This window comes from Peromyscus leucopus, chromosome 6, assembly GCF_004664715.2.
Source record: "Peromyscus leucopus breed LL Stock chromosome 6, UCI_PerLeu_2.1, whole genome shotgun sequence".
Taxonomy (NCBI): domain Eukaryota; kingdom Metazoa; phylum Chordata; class Mammalia; order Rodentia; family Cricetidae; genus Peromyscus; species Peromyscus leucopus.
Genome location: NC_051068.1, coordinates 62,997,297 through 63,014,169, shown reverse-complemented (window position 1 = coordinate 63,014,169; position 16,873 = coordinate 62,997,297). Strand labels below are relative to the sequence as shown.

General features: G+C 43.5%; 1 protein-coding gene across 2 annotated transcripts in view; it reads right to left on the bottom strand.

The window, feature by feature from the left end:
- Window positions 1-2,346: 2,346 nt before the first annotated feature.
- Window positions 2,347-16,873, bottom strand: part of Sh3d19 (SH3 domain containing 19) — a 169,375-nt gene continuing 154,848 nt past the window's right edge. For both annotated transcript variants that reach the window (XM_037206704.1, XM_028858694.2), the window contains exons 15-21: window positions 15,788-15,918; window positions 13,812-13,870; window positions 10,943-11,145; window positions 10,504-10,556; window positions 8,025-8,211; window positions 7,543-7,640; window positions 2,347-4,206 (exon numbers count right to left, since the gene is read on the bottom strand). In XM_037206704.1, coding sequence (XP_037062599.1) covers window positions 4,090-4,206; window positions 7,543-7,640; window positions 8,025-8,211; window positions 10,504-10,556; window positions 10,943-11,145; window positions 13,812-13,870; window positions 15,788-15,918 — 848 coding nt within the window. In that variant the 3' untranslated portion in view covers window positions 2,347-4,089. The remainder of the gene's footprint in view (window positions 4,207-7,542; window positions 7,641-8,024; window positions 8,212-10,503; window positions 10,557-10,942; window positions 11,146-13,811; window positions 13,871-15,787; window positions 15,919-16,873) is intronic.

Here is a 16,873-nt window from a genome sequence, read left to right as displayed (position 1 = left end):
AATTTGTTCTGTGCAACCAATTCTTCCCCCTCCTCTCCTTTTCATTCCCTCCTTGTTTTCCAAGACTCTCCTGCATCAGTCTCCCTGTACTGGGATTACAGGAACTTCTTTTTAATGAGTTGTATGAGCGGTTGTAAACTTTTACAGGCTAAGAAAATATCAAAAACATTTAAAAGACTTATTTTTTTTTATTCATATCCTTGTGTCTGTATGAGCGAAAGCCACCTGGATGCAGGTGCCCTGGAGTCTGGAAAAGGGTTTCAAGTCCTCTAGCTGAAGCTGCAGGCAGTTGGGAGCTGCCTGTCATGGGTGCTGGGTCCTCTGGAAGAGCAGGATGTGCTTTTATCTGCTAAGCCATCTCCCCAGCCACATAAACGACTCTAACAGCTGAAGAGAAACATCATTTCAGCATAATACACGGAAAAGACACTGGATTGGTCAGCAGCGGGGCTCGGCACACTTAGGCTCTGCAGCGGCCAACTCCTTTAACCTGGTTGAGCGCTGTGCTAGAAAAGGAGCCTTGTAATGAAAGGAGAGGCCCCTAGATGGTGGCAGTGTTCTGAGGAAGGCTCTGGATTTGGTTTCTCCCACACAGTGAAGTAAAAAGTAAGAAGAAAATGATTTCCCATTAGTTCTGGAAATCAGCTTATGAATTCGTTCAGTGACATTCGAGATGGCACTGAATCCTGTCTTGTGGCCTATGTGCATCTGATATTAATTAAAAGAAACCATTAATGTTCATACCAAAGTGAAAATAATCCCTTGTCCCTGACCCACATATCCACCGCTGTTTTCTCAGGCTTATGTACTCAGATGGAAGAAACTGAATACCAACAGCGATTTTTTAGGGACACTGCCTTATAGTCTCTAAGTAAAATGTCAGTTCTAATGGTACATTTTGATAAATACACTAATATTCTCTCTCCTGAATGTTACTGATTTCCAAGAGCAATGAAAGAAATTACATTCTTACTGCAGCAAGGTATACAAGGACATCGAAGGAGACACCTCATCTTTTAGGGTTCAAAGGAAATGTACTGGGTTGGGGGAGTGTAGCTCAGTAGTAGAGTGCTTGCCTATGTACAGGGACTGGGTTCAATCCCCCATACTGCAAAGAAAAAAAAACCCAAAACCAAAGGATAATGTATTAAAAATGGCCTCTTCAATTTTAGCCTAATACAAAAATGGAGTATTTTCGGAGGTTTGTATGATGTGTGGTTTGAGTGTGAAGGTGTCCCCAGAAGGCTCACATGTTGAAGGTTTTGCTCTCTATGTAGAGGCACTACTTAGGTGTGATCAGGTCCTGACGAATGAACTAATCCTCGATAGATGGAATCCACTGATGAGTGCACAGCTGAGCGGGATAATTAGGCGGAGGAGGAAGGCTGCCGGGATGTTTCTTTGAAGAGCGTGTCTTCTGCCTCGCCTTTCTTTTCTCTCCTCCTCTTCCCTACTCCCGCCACCCCCCTTTCCTGCTTCTTCTTTCATGGATTGTGTATGGTGAAAAGCTCCCCGCCATGGCATGGCTCAAAGCCATGGTGATGGAGCCAGATGGCCTTGGACTGAAAACTCTGAAACCAGGCCAAAACAAATATTTTCTCCTTTAGGTTGTTTATAATCAGGCATTTTGTCACAGCTATGTAAAGCTGACTCACAAAGATGAACAGTATCAAGCTGTCAACCAAAAATTTGGAAAAAAACTCAACAATCAATCCCATTTCTTTCTTATAAAATTTCCTCTGCATATAATTATTTTTCTTGGAACATTGTTGATATTTGCCTTGACTTCAATCAATATATATAATAAGAAAGTACCTATGGAAACCCCACAGCTACATTTTGCTTTCTACTAGTTCAGAGAGAAATAAATACCAAGCAAAACAGAACACGGTAGAGTGAAATGACAAAAAACTGAATTTGAGGGGTTGGAGAGATGGTTCAGTGGTTAAGAGTGCTGATTGTTCTTCCAAAGGTCCTGAGTTCAATTCCCAACAACCACATGGTGGCTCACAACCACCTGTAATGAGATCTGGTGCCCTCTTCTGGCCTGCAAGGACACATGCAGACAGAACACTGTATACACAATAAATAAAAATAAATCTTAGGAAACAAAACAAAACGAAACAAAACCACCTGAATTTGTTTCAATGTATATTTCTATCAACAAAGAGAAAAGGTATTGAGTAGACTCAAGAGAGTGCTGTTGCTGCCTGTGGAAGTCATCCATCTGTCTGTCCAGCAAACCTGCCTAGCAAAGAGCCACCTCACCCACCCGTGCCAAGGACTGGAGATACAATGCTAAGGAAGATACCATCTACATTCTGAAAAATGCAGCATAGCCTGAGATAAGGAATTGGAAAGTTCAGTTCAGTTTATTACAGTGTCAAGTAGATATACAACTATTGCACTTATCATTCTGCTTACAGAAGGCCAATATTTAAGAGGAATTTTTTTCTTCAATAAAGATAGGTTTTTCAGAATCTTTACTATTAGATGTTGAAATCTCACAGTCAAAGACACGTCATGCCCCACTCCACACCCTTGACCCCCCCCTCTTGTACAGCTGGCTACAAATGAGATTTAATTCGGATAACACTTTATTTAAGTCATCCTAGTCTCATGATATTAATTTGAGTGAAAACTGACAAGAATTTTCCCTATACACTCTTCACCCAAAATGTAGTAGAAACTCCAGGTCCTAAATTCCAAAACCAAATGCCAGGGATAGAAAATTTAGTCAAAGACAAAGTAAATATTACTTCCTTACAGAAGCCACGTGTTCTGGTAATCACTGTTTGCCCAGCTTTTCGGAGAATGGGAAAAACACACAAAACTAAGACGTGGTCCAGCACATGGAACTCTTCTCAAAAACAGAAGAAAGCCACGAACCTTGTTGGGAAGTGTCTCACATTTCCAGTGAAATGTTAACCCACTGATCCGTCAGGAAGATTGTCTTCAATCCATTTGGCTTTAGTTTGTAAACTGTAATTGATTCAGTCATGCAAGAATCACTTTTTAAGCTCAGAACATGTTACCCTGGTCAGCAGGAAAGTGGTTCTTGTGTTTACTCCAATAACTGCAGAGATGAGCTGGGGGTGGGGGTGGGGTGGGGGGGCTGCACCAGCCTTCAGTTCTCTTAAATTATTTTTCCTTCTGATTATATTGAGAAGAAATGAACTACGAGGCCTTGGTACTGTTTTTCTTCTTACCGTTTGCTCTGTATTCTAAGATACTATCCATGATTCATAATGTACTACTATAACAAGACACAGCTTTTATGTATTACTGGGGTAATGCAAAGAAAATGAGTTTTCCTTTGGGTACCAGTAATTGTCAAAGGAATGATTGCAGATTCAGAAAGTGTGCTTTATAGTAACCCTGTTAACATAAAGTATACATGGACGAAGAGATAGGTAAGTGTGGTATGTCTGTGGGAGGGTTAGTTGTATTAGCAAGGCATCTCAGGGATGGTTTTGGTTGTTTTGACCCCTTCAAGTCCCTGGACAAATGCTGGGAAACACAAGGAGCATTTGGGGGAACATGAGCTTATTTTCCCACCTGCCTGTAAATGCTCCACCAGTTACCAAACTATCTGTCCTGAAGCAAGACTTTGCCCTGGGACGAAGACTAATGTGCTCAAGCTGTTAGCGTTCATTTGAATATCAAAAACAAAATTCAGATTACCATCCATGTCCTGATAGTTACAGCATGTAGAATGTCAAACGTCCTCTCTTTAAACTAAAGTAGAAAGTGAAGAAGCATGGTTAACTGATGGGGAGAGGAGGACGAGTACAGTTCCTGCTCGTCAGCCTCCCCACGCTGGCTGCCATCACCAGATGATTCCCCAGGGGACGTGTGCATCCGCCTGCCATCCCCACTAACGTTTCCTCACTCACGGTTCACGTACACCTTCCCACTACGAATGAAGCTAAACTATAAAACCTACACGTCTTCCGCGCTCAGAAATCCTAGTGTACCACATACATCTTAGAGACTTCTCTTTCTGTTAAAAAAATAGTGCAAAATATCTGATAGTCAAAGTGAATGTTCAAGTGAGTGCGCGTGCCAAGGAACAGGCAAGCTTCACCTTCAGCTGACTTGTAGAAACTGAACGTAGTTTTTGGGAAATATTCCAGATCTTCCCATGAGCTCTCCACTCATCCAGTCATCATCCACGGGCTCCAGCTCTGTTATTACATCTCCAGCCTGGAAGAAGACAGGAGTTAGAAATCATTATTGGTTTCTGCAGGGTATAAGCACAGAGCGCAGCCTACCTGGAGCGGCGTGAATAATCTTCTCTTTATAGAACTCATTTATCTTGATTTGCAGAGAGGATTAAATGATAAGCCACACAGATGATGTATACCTAATGATGGCATTTGCTTGCAGGCCTCTTTTTCTCAAAGTAAACTCAGTCCCCCACCATTGTCAGCCTTGCTGCGTACCGTTTCCTGCTCATGTTCACAACCCCTAATCTGAATCACTCTTTAATCAATAACAGTATCAGCTACACACACACAAGCACACATATTTTCACCTAACAAGGGTTAACAGAATACCTACTACGCGGAAGACACTGTTCTTGGTAATACAGGTATAGTGTAGGAAATAACAGACTCACTCTAGAGTGGGAAGACAAGTAAGCCAACAGAGAGAGACAGAGAGCGCGGCTTGGCCACTCATGAGGGCCCAAAGAGGGACACACTGACTGTCATGCTTCCGTAAGGATTACAGATGAAAGAGTGAGCCATATGCTCCCTGTGTGCTTTGTCCTAGTCCCGTTCCTTACAAAAGATGAACTTATTTAATTAATTGGACTTCTAGAGATGAGTACTATTAGTATCCTCATTTTAGAGAGATTTTGTGTGTGTGTGTGTGTGTGTGTTGTTTGTTTGTGTTTTGTGTTGTGTGTTGTGTGTGTGTGTGTGTGTGTGTGTGTGTGTGTGTGGTGGGTATGCATGTGTGTTCGTGTTTCTGTGTGTGGGCTCGTGTGTGCACAAGTGTCTGTGCATGTGAGTGTGTACACATGGAAGCCAGAGGTTGATGCCAAGTGTCTCCCTTAATCATTCTCCACCTTATATACCGAGGAAAGGTCCCTTACTTGAACCCAGAACTCACGGACTCAGCTGGTATGGCTAGCTAGCTTTCGTTGGGGGTCCCCGTCTCCACCAGACTGCCCTGACCTCCTGGCATTTAAGTGGCTCCCGGGCATCTGAATCCCGATCCTGACACATGCAGCAGGTGCCTTACCCACTGAGTACCTCCCCAGCTCTAAATTTCCTTGTCTTGCAGGTGAAGAATCTGAGGCTCAGCGGTCACACAACTTGTCAGGATTGCACATACAATTAGCGTGGAGCCAGAATTCAAACCTCAGGGTATTCTAGGGCCCATATTCCTAACAAGAGGCTATGAGGCCACCGCAGTTCACAGTGGAAAGTTACTGTAAAGCTGCTTTGTATCAGCCTGAGCATACTACTCTTTTAATTCTTGCTCCTAACAGTGTTTCCCTCTAATGTGTGGCTCATTCCATCCCTCCCTAGCCTCAGCATCCATTTTCATCCAGTCCCATCTTATGTGCTTTGCCGTGACACAGAACACTGCTTCCTCCTCATCTGTGTTGGCCACAGTGCTAGTGTGTCCTGCACATGTGAAAATTATCATTCCTTTGTCAGACGAAGACATAGGATTCTGTTCCTTATGGTGTCCAGTAACTTCTTAGAGCCTGGCTTTAAAGTTCTGCCAAGGTCAAAGTTGACCCTAGCTACTTCAAAAAATATCTTTACCAGGATAAATGGATTTCTTTGGAGCACTACTACACAGCTGTCTGCACCACTTATTTGATTAAAGTCTTTCCTTTATGGAGAACGGACTGAAAACACGGCAACTATCAGATGTCATTTATCTATTCTGCTTTACTTAAATATGTAAAATTTTGGCTATTCAAAATTTGTTGCAAATAAGTTACTTCTTATTTAAAGAGTCCCTTAACAACAACAACAACAACAACAAAAAACTCCACAACTATTTGATTTACAAGCCACTCATTCGTGAAAACAACCTGTTCTTTGTGGGGTATGCTGTGGATTCTATGACTCGACATAAATGAAAGCCGTAACACCCCGAAAGTTTGAATTCAGATTCTTTACCTACAACAACATCTTATCTGGAGACAAGGAATAAATCTTGAGCTGCAGATTTGTAAGGCTGAGAAGGAGCAAGACATCAGTTTCCAAACTTAAGGAGTGTGTGGATGAAGGCATCAGAAAAAGATTAAAGTTACTAACTTAGAGATGCCTGCCATTTATTAACAATACTTTATAGTAGAAATGATACTTTTTAAAAAAGATTTATTTATTTATTTATTATGTATACAATGTTCTGCCTGCATGTATGCCTGTACACCAGAAGAGGGCACCAGATCTCATTACGGATGGTTGTGAGCCACCATGTGGTTGCTGGGAATTGAACTCAGAACCTCTGGAAGAGCAGCCAGTGCTCTTAACCTCTGAGTCATCTCTCTAGCCCTAGAAATGATATTTTAATCTAAAAGAGCAGTCTTGGAATAAAAGAACTATCACAAAGTAGGAGTTAGCAACTTCACCGCCACCTCTCTGGCAGCCCTGCTCGGCTGGCTAGCACCCTCTCTTGCTCACTCTGTGTAGACGAGTGAAACCTTTGTTGGGGCAGTTCTCCGTTCTGGGTCTCATCTTCTCCCTCCGGAGATGGAATGCCTTCAGAGACGGAGACTTTCCACTGTGCCACAGCTCTTGCACAGCACCAACTACACCCGTCTCCTACAGTGCAGTCCCAGAGCTCTCTCTGCCCATGCTTTCCTCGGACCACGGCGCAATAGGAACGTACTTCATTTCCACATCCGGGAAAATAAGAGACACTTTTTTGGTAAGGAAGACCAGGGTTATATTTGGATATTTTTTAACAAAAAATCTCCACAATTCAGCTCAGCACTTTGGGGCTGTTTCCCAAAGCACTGGCGGGTGCCTTTGTGGACAAGGACAGCTCTTATCAGGCTACTGTGGCAGACAGTAGCCAGAGCTATCGGACTTCTCCATCTAGATGTTAGCAGCAGGCTGGGAGGGCTGAGGAAACAGTCTTAATGAAAACTCCCGTATCGAGATCTGATATTATAAAGCCAAGCTACAGGGATTGTTTGAAGGCTGCGATTACTACGCTAAGGTTTTTCCCTCAGTCCTTAAATGACAGTTGATGATGCGAACTATCAGGCCTTAATCAGGCCTTATTCACTTGTTCCCACCCCCCACCCCCCATTCCTCCCACTCCCCCACCCCCCTGCTTTGGACAAGGTTCAAGCTAGCCTGAAATATATGATCCTTCTACAATCTGCCTCCTGAGAACTGGAATTAGAGGACTGTGTTACCATGCCCAGCTCTATGCACTCTCTTCCCTTACCTAACAATTAGGGTCTGAGAACTCTTCATTCTTAGGTAGTGATCAACATTCCATTCATATGTGCATTGCAATGTATGTAGTGGTAGTGAGGTATAAAAAGATACGCAGTCTGACCTTGAAAGAGAGTTCATCTTCGTTTTCCCCGAGGAAATCATACAGGGCCTTGACCTTCCTCCCCTTCAATACTGTGGTAGCCACATTTTTTGCCTCAGCTGCAAAGACACAAGAATCTCAACTGTGCAGGAAGACAATCACACAAAACACAAACATCCTAAGAACCTGTCTTGTCACTCTTGAAATATTTTCAATTCATTTTGAATTTCTTTAACTTGCAAAAAAAAAAAAAAAAAAAAAAAGGATGTTCACTTAGCAGGAAAAGAATTGTCCAAAGTCTCTTAGTCAGAGTCTGCCATTATTTAGTGATATCTGTATCTTTTTCCCTCCACATAGCTGACACAGAAGTGTGGGAGTGACTATTGATTGTCTCCTCCCGATATGGGTAAGAAACCAAAGCCAAGCGTGATCAGAGGTAAAGGAATATGCACTGTTTAAGCCTTGGGCCCTTGGAGAGTACGTCACCTCAGCAGCTGCCGTACCTGGGCAGGGCTGTACAAACACCGCAGGGAAGATGCCTTCCCTGTCATGCAGGCGGCCCCGGTACCAGGCCGAGTCTAACCGCTCAAGGATCAGGATCCGGTCTCCACGTTTGAAGGACAGGTCCTCGCTGGTCTCCGCCGTGAAGCTGTGCATCGCCTTGCACCACTCTCCAGAAATGCCGCTCTCCTGTTTCAAAGCGGGAGTCTGGTAAGGAACGCCAGGGTTTATCCCAAGGCTTCAAAGATGATGAGGAATAAAAGCTAAGGGGTCATGGGGGCTGGTGGGGTGGCTCAGTGGTTAAGAGCACACGCTTCTCTCCCAGAAGCCCAGAGTTCAGTTCCCTTGGACCCATCAGTTCACAGGCAGTTCACAACCATCTGTAACTCTAACACAAGGGGGATCTAACACCCTTGCTGGCCTCTGAGGGCATTCACATGCAATGTGTAAACATACTCAAAGAAATAGATAAGTATAAAAAAGAGCAAAGGTATTATAAGAGTTCAAAACCTGAAGTTTTCTTCAAATTATCTAATATTTTATGTTACTGTCAAGTTTCAGGAATAAATTTCCAATAACTTTTTCCTTAAAGTATAATTTTAAGTGACAAGTGTGACGGAATTTGTGGTTTTGCTACTTTTAAGGAACATGTAATATTTAAGCAGAAACGTTTCTCTTGTGATCTATTCTAAGATCACAAGAAGAGAGGCGACTTCTATCTAATTCTCCATTGAGAACATCTTCTGTGGTGCTGGAGAGATGGCTCAGCATTGCAGAGGACTTAGGTTTGGTTCCCAGCACCCACACGACGGCTTGAAACTGCCTGTCACCCAAGTTCCAGGGGAAAAGACACTCTCTTCTTGCCTCCACAGGTTCCTGCACACACATAGTGCGCACACACACACACACACAGTGCACACACACACAGTGCGCTCACACACACACACACACAGTGCACACACACACACACACACACACACACACACACACACACACACACGGAGAACACATGGGCTGGAGAGATGGCCGAGAGCCTAAGAGCACTGATGCTCTTCCAGAGGACCTGGGATTGGTTCCCAGCACTCAGTGGTGCCTCACAACCCTCTGGGACTCCAGTTCCAGGGGATCCATGCCCTCTTTTGGCCTCCCATGGCACTGCCTGGTCATGATGCACAGAATACATACAACAAAAATACCCACTCAAATAAAAGATAAAATAAAAAAAAAAAAAAGAATATTTATCCGTCAGGCACAGTGGTGCACACCTTTAATCCCAGTCCCTAGGAGGCAGAGGCAGGCGGATCGCTCTAGAGTTTGAGGCCTGTCTGTCTACATAGCAAAGCCATGTCTTCAGCTTCCCCAGTGCATTAGAGGAAGGTTCTGCCCTGTGACGAGGCAGCTCTTCCAAGCTGGACGGGAACTCCAGGTTTCAGAACCTCTAACAGGCAGTGGAGGGGACAGGTCAAGAGCAAGGGCTGGGCAGCCAGGCAGGCAAGGGCTCCAGATCTGGCTCTGCCATTTCCTGGTTTTGTGTGACACCAGGGCTTCTCTGGGATTCGGTTTCATTTAAGGGTTGCTGTAGAGTCAAGTGTGGGGACACAGAGGGAACGCTTTCCACGTGCCTGGTGGGACACGTTTCTACTTTCCTTCTCAGTAACTGCTCGACCAAAGCAAAAACCAAAAGCAAAAAAAAAAAAAAATAAATAAAACAAAACAAAACAAAAAAAAACCCTTACCTGCTAGGTTGGTGGCTCACATCTGTAATCCCAATACTTGGGAAGCTGAGGCAGGAGAATTGCCATATATTTGAGGCCAGCTTGGGCTATAGAATGAGATTCTGTCTCAAAACAAACCATAAACCAAAAAATAAAAAAGGAAAAATAAACCAAAAAAACAAAACAAAACAAAACAAAACAACCCAAACTGTCTAATAGTGTGTGTGTGTGTGTGTGTGTGTGTGTGTGTGTGTGTGTGTGTGTGTGTGTGTGTGTGTATGTGTGTAGGTTATGAAACTGGAATAAGATCATGAGAGAGGAAGAAGAGCTTTAGGACGAGAGGAGAAACAGAGGACTCCAGGCATGGTTGTGCTTGCTTGTGTTATCAGCACTTGGGAGGTAGAGGCAGGATGATAAGGCGTTCAAGGCCAGCCTGGGCTACATAGACCCTAACTCAACACCTCTCTACACAGAAGAGAGCATGGAATGGAGCACATGTGACATGAAAACAGACATGGGGACTATTTGGGAGGAAGAAGAGGAAGGAGAGACCAAAAGGCACAGTGTCTGTTTTCTCATTTTCTGTCAGGGTCTGCACGGCTTCCCAAGAATTGTATGTACAGTGTTATACCAACATCCCATCTACTGCAAACGTTTGCTATGTAACAAGAAAAGTGGTCTCATACAGTTTTCTCTCAATAATTTAGTATCAATTCTCCCAGGGTTTAGATGCGAATAACTACAGTTATTCACTCAAGCAGCCTACCTGAGAATTCGAGCCAGGGTTTTCGTTTTTGGTCTTTGGTGGCACCTTTGTGTCTACATTAAAAAAAAAAAGTCAGATGAAAAGGCTGTATAGTATTAGAGGGAAATTGTTGGGTGGGGTAAGAGTGTGGAGCCTGGGATTCCAGACCAGTCTCTTTAGGTGTCAGCTTCCTGGGACTGTTTATTTAACTGTAGGCCAGGACTCACAATTAAGTGTACAACCCACTGTCTAAAAGTCTTGGTCATTTCTCACATGTAGCCATTGCTAACTACCCAAAACAATAAATAAAACCAGTTTCCAACATAAGTTACCATTCAAAGTAAGTTTTCCTTCTACCTAGGAATATAATATGGATTATTAAGCGTCTTAAGTGTTATTAATCACTGGTTCATTTGAATTAGACGAGGACACAATAAGCACGCATATTCCCCATACTCACTTAAAATATTTGCACCAGATGTGGGATGATCCTCAACAAGTTCCACAAAGTTAAGGGGGAAGATCCCGGTTCGGTCTCGAATCTCTCCTCTAGCCCATTCCTCATTCACATACTCTTTGAGAATAATTACTTCTCCTTCTGAGAAACTTAACTCATCCTTCTGGTCTCCGATATATTCAAACCGGGCAACACATCGTGGGCCCCTGGACAAAGAAGAATATGGGTATGGGTTAAACCTAAGAGCATTTACAAAACAATAAAGACCCTAATTGGCTTTACTTTCAAGCTATCATTAAGCAACACTTTTTGTTTGCTTTTGTTTTTGTTTTTCGAGACAGGGTTTCTCTGTGTAGCGTTGGCTGTCCTTGAACTCACTCTGTAGATTAAAGGCATGCGCTGACACCTGCTGGCTCAGCAACACTTCTCAAGACAGAAAAAAGTGACCGGGTGGTGGTGGCAGGGGTGGCGGTGCATGCCTTTAATCACAACACTCAGGAGGCAGGGGCAGGCCTCTGTGAGTTTGAGATGACCTGATCTATCGAGGGAACCCCAGGACAACCAAGGCTACACAGAGAAACTCTGCTCAAAAAACAAACAACAAAACCAAAACCAAACCACAACAAAAGCCAGAATAAAGTATTCTCTAGTAGTAACTTTAAAAAAAGCTTTTCAACTTGCTTCAGTCTTTCAATAAATATCCTGTTTACTATGGAACAAGGTATATTTGCTCTATGAAAAAAACTCCCACGAAAATACATCTAAAAATGTCTAAACGACAAGGCTAATTTCTAGATAGGGAGGCTCTTCACACAGATGGGCCAGGCTCAAGGGCAGAGACTTCAAGCGTCATTCCGGACCAGCAGCTAGCTGACTGGTAGTCTACACCGCACATCTGCCTTTTGGTCAGTTTTTATTTAATTACAGAGCCTCCCCAGACTCCATGTGTCTGTGTCTTTGTGCCAAAGTCATGCATGGCCCAGTCTGAACCCTTTCAATCATGAACACGCTGGGATGGGGAGTACTTCCCCTGAGAATCTCAGGGCAAGACATCAAAGTCTTGCTTGAGAATGAGGACAGCACAGAGGAGCATCCACCAGGCAGAGGGGACGCTCACTCTGCACTGACCGCACCAGCGAGCTGAAGGTACAAAGGAGCCCGACAAGTGAGAAGGCCAAGGAAAACAGAAAGTTGGCAAAGCACGTCATCTTCCATCCACTTTGTCGCTCTGCAAGGATTGTGTACTGCCTCTAAGAAGGCTGCGTTCCCGAGACTGGAACACCCTTCCGTGATCTGCAGTTTTGATGGAAAAATAAGAGACAAGCGGAGACAGAGCTTGGCCCACAGAAGGCTTGATTTAATACCAGACCCTTGATTTGAGGCCTCAGAAAGGAAGTGTCAGCAGCAGAAATCTAACGAGAAAACAACTGCCTGTAACGGAAAGGCTGGCCCTTGCTGAATTCAAAGTCTGATCGGAGCCGGGTCAGTAGATCAATGGCCGTTCAAGCCTGTTTAAACTCAGCCTGCCCGGGTGGTATCCGTTGCTCAGAGTAGACATGCAGCCTGAAGTACCAATGACTGGATGCTGTGGCCCCGAAAGTTTTTTTATTTGTGATACCTTTGCATTTATTGTCTCCAGTCCCCTGGGAACGCCTCCTTATGCCTGACCTATTCACAGACAGGTTTACAGTCTTCAGCAGGTAGTGAATTGTACTAATTTGCTCATTTAACTAGAATATAAAGCTGCATTGTGGCGGGGCTTTAAATCACACAAGAGTTACGACGAGGCATAAAAGGCGCATAAATCCCTGGAAAGGTCTCATGAACACAGGAACACACCACATAACGCCTCTCTCACCTTTGTCTAGTCCTTAAAAACAAAACAATACCAGAGACGTCTACCAGGGTGCAGTTTCTTGTTTTCATGGGTGGGATTCGAACCCAGAGCTGTATACATTGCTAGGCAAGCATCTGGCCACTGAGCCGGGCCCTGGCCTCCCCTGGCTGTTTTTTGTAGGATTTCATAGTTCTCTAAGATAGACATATTTTTCATGAGGAAAACAGTTGAAGTTTCTAGAAAAGCTGCTAACAAACACCAGGAAGCCACACTAAGAACTCATTGATGACAAGACCATCTCTGCAGGCTGCAGCCAGGCCAGGGCAAGTCCCTGAGACTGCTTTGTCGCTGTCCCCAGGCCTGCATGGAAGGCTGCTTCAGCTGGCTTCTATCAGCCTGCTGCATGGACTTTTAGATGTGTTTCTTTTTTAACAGTTTTCTTTTTTTATTCATTATGCGTATGAATGTTTTGCCTGAAGTATATATGTGAACCACACGCATGCCTGGTGCCCACAGAGGGCAGAAGAAGCATTGGATCTCCTGGAACTGGAGTTACAGATGGTTGTGAGCCACATGTGGGTGCTAAAATCGAACCCAGGTCCTCTGCAAGTTGCTCTTAATTAATGAACCATTTCTCCAGGCTCTCCTTCTTTCCTTCCTTCCCTCTCTTTCTTTCTTTTCTCTCTCTTTCTTTTCCCTCTGCCCCCCTCCCCTCTAAAAGGTGTGGGTGTGCATGTACACACCTCAGAGGCCAGCAGAGGGCACCAGATCCCCTAGAACTGGAGTTGGGTGATTTGTAAGCTACCTAATGTGAGTGCTGGGAATTGAACTTGGGTCCTCTACAGGCGCAGGATGCATCCTAACCACTGAACCATGTCTCCAGCCTCTCACTATCACATGTTAAGCAAATAAAATTTCCTTGGAATTGAAGACACTGAGAATCTGGCTAACCATGCAATGGAAATGATTAAGCTTAGAAATCCTTCATTTCTTCCTCCTTTTTATTTTGTACAAAAGAACACAGACCAAACTTACTTAGCACAGTGAGACGAAAATGATTCTCTTTTTCCACTTCTTCCTTCTGGAATATCAACCTAGGAAAGACAAAATCAGGGTAACACTTGCTTCTTTTTCATAATTTGGTTGAGATAAATTTAACATCAAGTAATTAGGAAATGCACGATCACAATTCAACAGGAAAGCTAGCTGTTGAATGTGTTGGAGGTATAGTTGCTGAACACTAAGAAAACCAAAAACTGAGTTTTGGAAAAAAATGTACAGGTTCAGCTGGATGTGGCGACTCACTCCTATAATACCAGCACACAGGAGGCTGAGGCAGGAGGATCATGAGGTGGAGGCTAGCCTGTGCTACAGTAGTGAGACCCTGTCTAAAATACTCTTGTAACACCAGCACACAGGAGGCTGAGGCAGGAGGATCATGAGGTGGAGGCTAGCCACCTCAGTAGGAAGACCCTGTCTATAAGGGGTGGAGAGAGAACAGCTCCTGATGTAGTCCTCCTTGAGTAACCAATCACCCTGCTGCCATGAGCACATTAACATCATTCTATCCCTGAGAATTCTCTACTCTCTATCCAAGGACAGCCATCAGCCATCAGGTCACAAAACTGTCGCCCTGTTCAAACGAAGAGCAGGATATGGCAACACTTCCTGGTCCCCAAATGAGGCGTTTGATCAGATTTGTGGGTTCTCTCCATATTTTGAAGGGGACTTTCCCCCTCCCCTACCAACAGGGTAGGAAGAAAGCAGTATGTACTAAATGAGTGTCCACTAAACGCCAGGCACTTCAGTACACAGCAGAGCCAGGCTGGAGGAAAATTCTTGGCCATACGCATGCAGTGAAAAACTACTTAAGGCTAGGAGGTCTATATTAGATCAATGCCCTTTTAAATAAATTCTCTAAGTTTGATGTTTTAAAACAATTTTTTTTAAACTTGTGGGCTTAGGAATAACATTTATACCAATCATGTGGCCGACTGGGTGTGATTGATGGCAGTGTGGTAATTGTGCTTTTTAAAGCCCCGTTACACTGAGCAGAAGAAAAATGGAGAGTGCTAAAACTAACATCACTCTTAATATTAATTTAGGGAATGTGGTTAGACTTCTCCAAAGAACCAGGCCATATCTACACCGGGCAATTCTGAAGATCTACATTTCATAATCCAAGAGACTCAAACTCTTCTCTACTTGAAAAATACAGATTTTCTGTTAAACTTTTTGAAGTTTCTGATGTCATGGAAAATTATTGGTTTTTTCCCCCTTCAGAATAAGCTGTTAACTTTTAAGCTAGCATTGGCATTGCATATTATCAATAGGTTATATCAAGGAGTGAGTCATATTTTTCTCATTAATACAAGTAGTCAAGGAGCAATCTTGTTTTGTCCCTATGTGTCGCAGTCACTGAGGCTTGGCATGAAAACCATCAACATACTGGAGCGTGTTCACAAGTTAAGCTATTAGGCGCCATACACTCTTGATGCTTCAATATCATTTTCTCCAACCAGACTTGAAAATATTATGTGAAAAACCGTTAGTGGACCACTACCTCCAGTGAACGTGCCTTGGTACCCTCAGACTGACATGGTACCTCAGCCCCACAGAACACCCCCTCAGAACTGAAGAATCAACGAACATCCTTAAGTGCTTCAGAACCCTCCAAGGTTAAATGAGCTACCCACTGATCATCCTTCATTGGAGCATGGCAAGCTCAGCTGTGCGCACACAACTGAAGATAATGACCCCCCCCCCCCCCCCCCCCGGACTCTACCAGTAAGGGGTAGGGAGGGCCCTGTGAATCCTTATCTCTTCCATAACTGATTGCTGACAGAGCCAGTCTGTGTGGGGAAAACATTTATTTTAAAAATGTCCAAATGGCAACGATCAAGAGAAGATGGAAAAGAGGAACTCACGACTTATAGTTCCTCTTTCTCACCTGCGAGTCTCACTGAACCACTTGCCTCTGTGGCCAAATAAAATAAACAGAACCCACTTACAATAACTTTGACGTAATTGGCAGGAAAGATGCCAGTCTGGTTTCTACATTGCCCTCTGTACCATTCTGCATCGATTTTTTCGAGAAGATAAACAATTTCTCCAGATGTGAGACTCAGATCATCCGCCTGCTCTGTAATACAGAATTAGTGACACACGATGAATTACCCCAGCCGCACACGTGACTAAAGGCGGAGAACAAAGCAGCATTTAGATCTGTCCACAGTGGCCCTATATTCTACTGATACTAAGGCAGACTAGATTACATGGGTCAAATTATTTTTTTCATAACATTTTATTTAAAAAATTTGATATTAGAGGGTCTCTTTTCTAAGACCAGATTAGATATATCCACCAAGGGAAACTGTTTTTAAAACCACCATTGTCCTGGCCAGTGGTTCCCTCTGTGCCAATGTAAGCCTCTTGCTGAAAACACATTCAATACTGAAAGGCCTTTATAGACATGGCATGACACACTGACCATTATTCCCAGTCACCCTTAAAAGCCATTCCAACTTCAAATATTAACTAAGGGAGTACTACAGCTCTTCAGGAAGAAAATTTATCTACACTAAAATAAAAAACCAGCCTGCCAAGTAAATATAAGTAAGTTGTAAACAGTTTTTTTTTAAAAATTTAGCAGCCTTGGATATGAAGGATAACTTAAAATGATTACAAAAATCTAATATTTTGATCTCATAGGTAAGTGATGGGTGAGACACATTAAAAAATCCTTTTTAAAAACCCATTTTATTAAATTAAAATTAACTTCATCACAATGCTAAACAAGTCAACATTCTAGCCTGAGCCCCTGAAGGATGCTGTTTTGAGCTATAACTTCATCATAGAGTTAACGTTTGTAACTGGTAAGCAATGGCCATTTTTCCTTTGTATGGGGGACCCCATCCCTTTCAAAGGATGGCTTTTCAGCTAAGCCTTCTGGCATGGCTGGGTGCACGGTCCCTTCCTGAAGGCAGAGTTGATGAATAAGATAATATCCACAGTCAGGATTCTACAGGCACAGACAACCAGGAAGGAAGGCTTTGACCGGGTATCCCAGGGCTCCATCAACTTACTATTCATGTCCT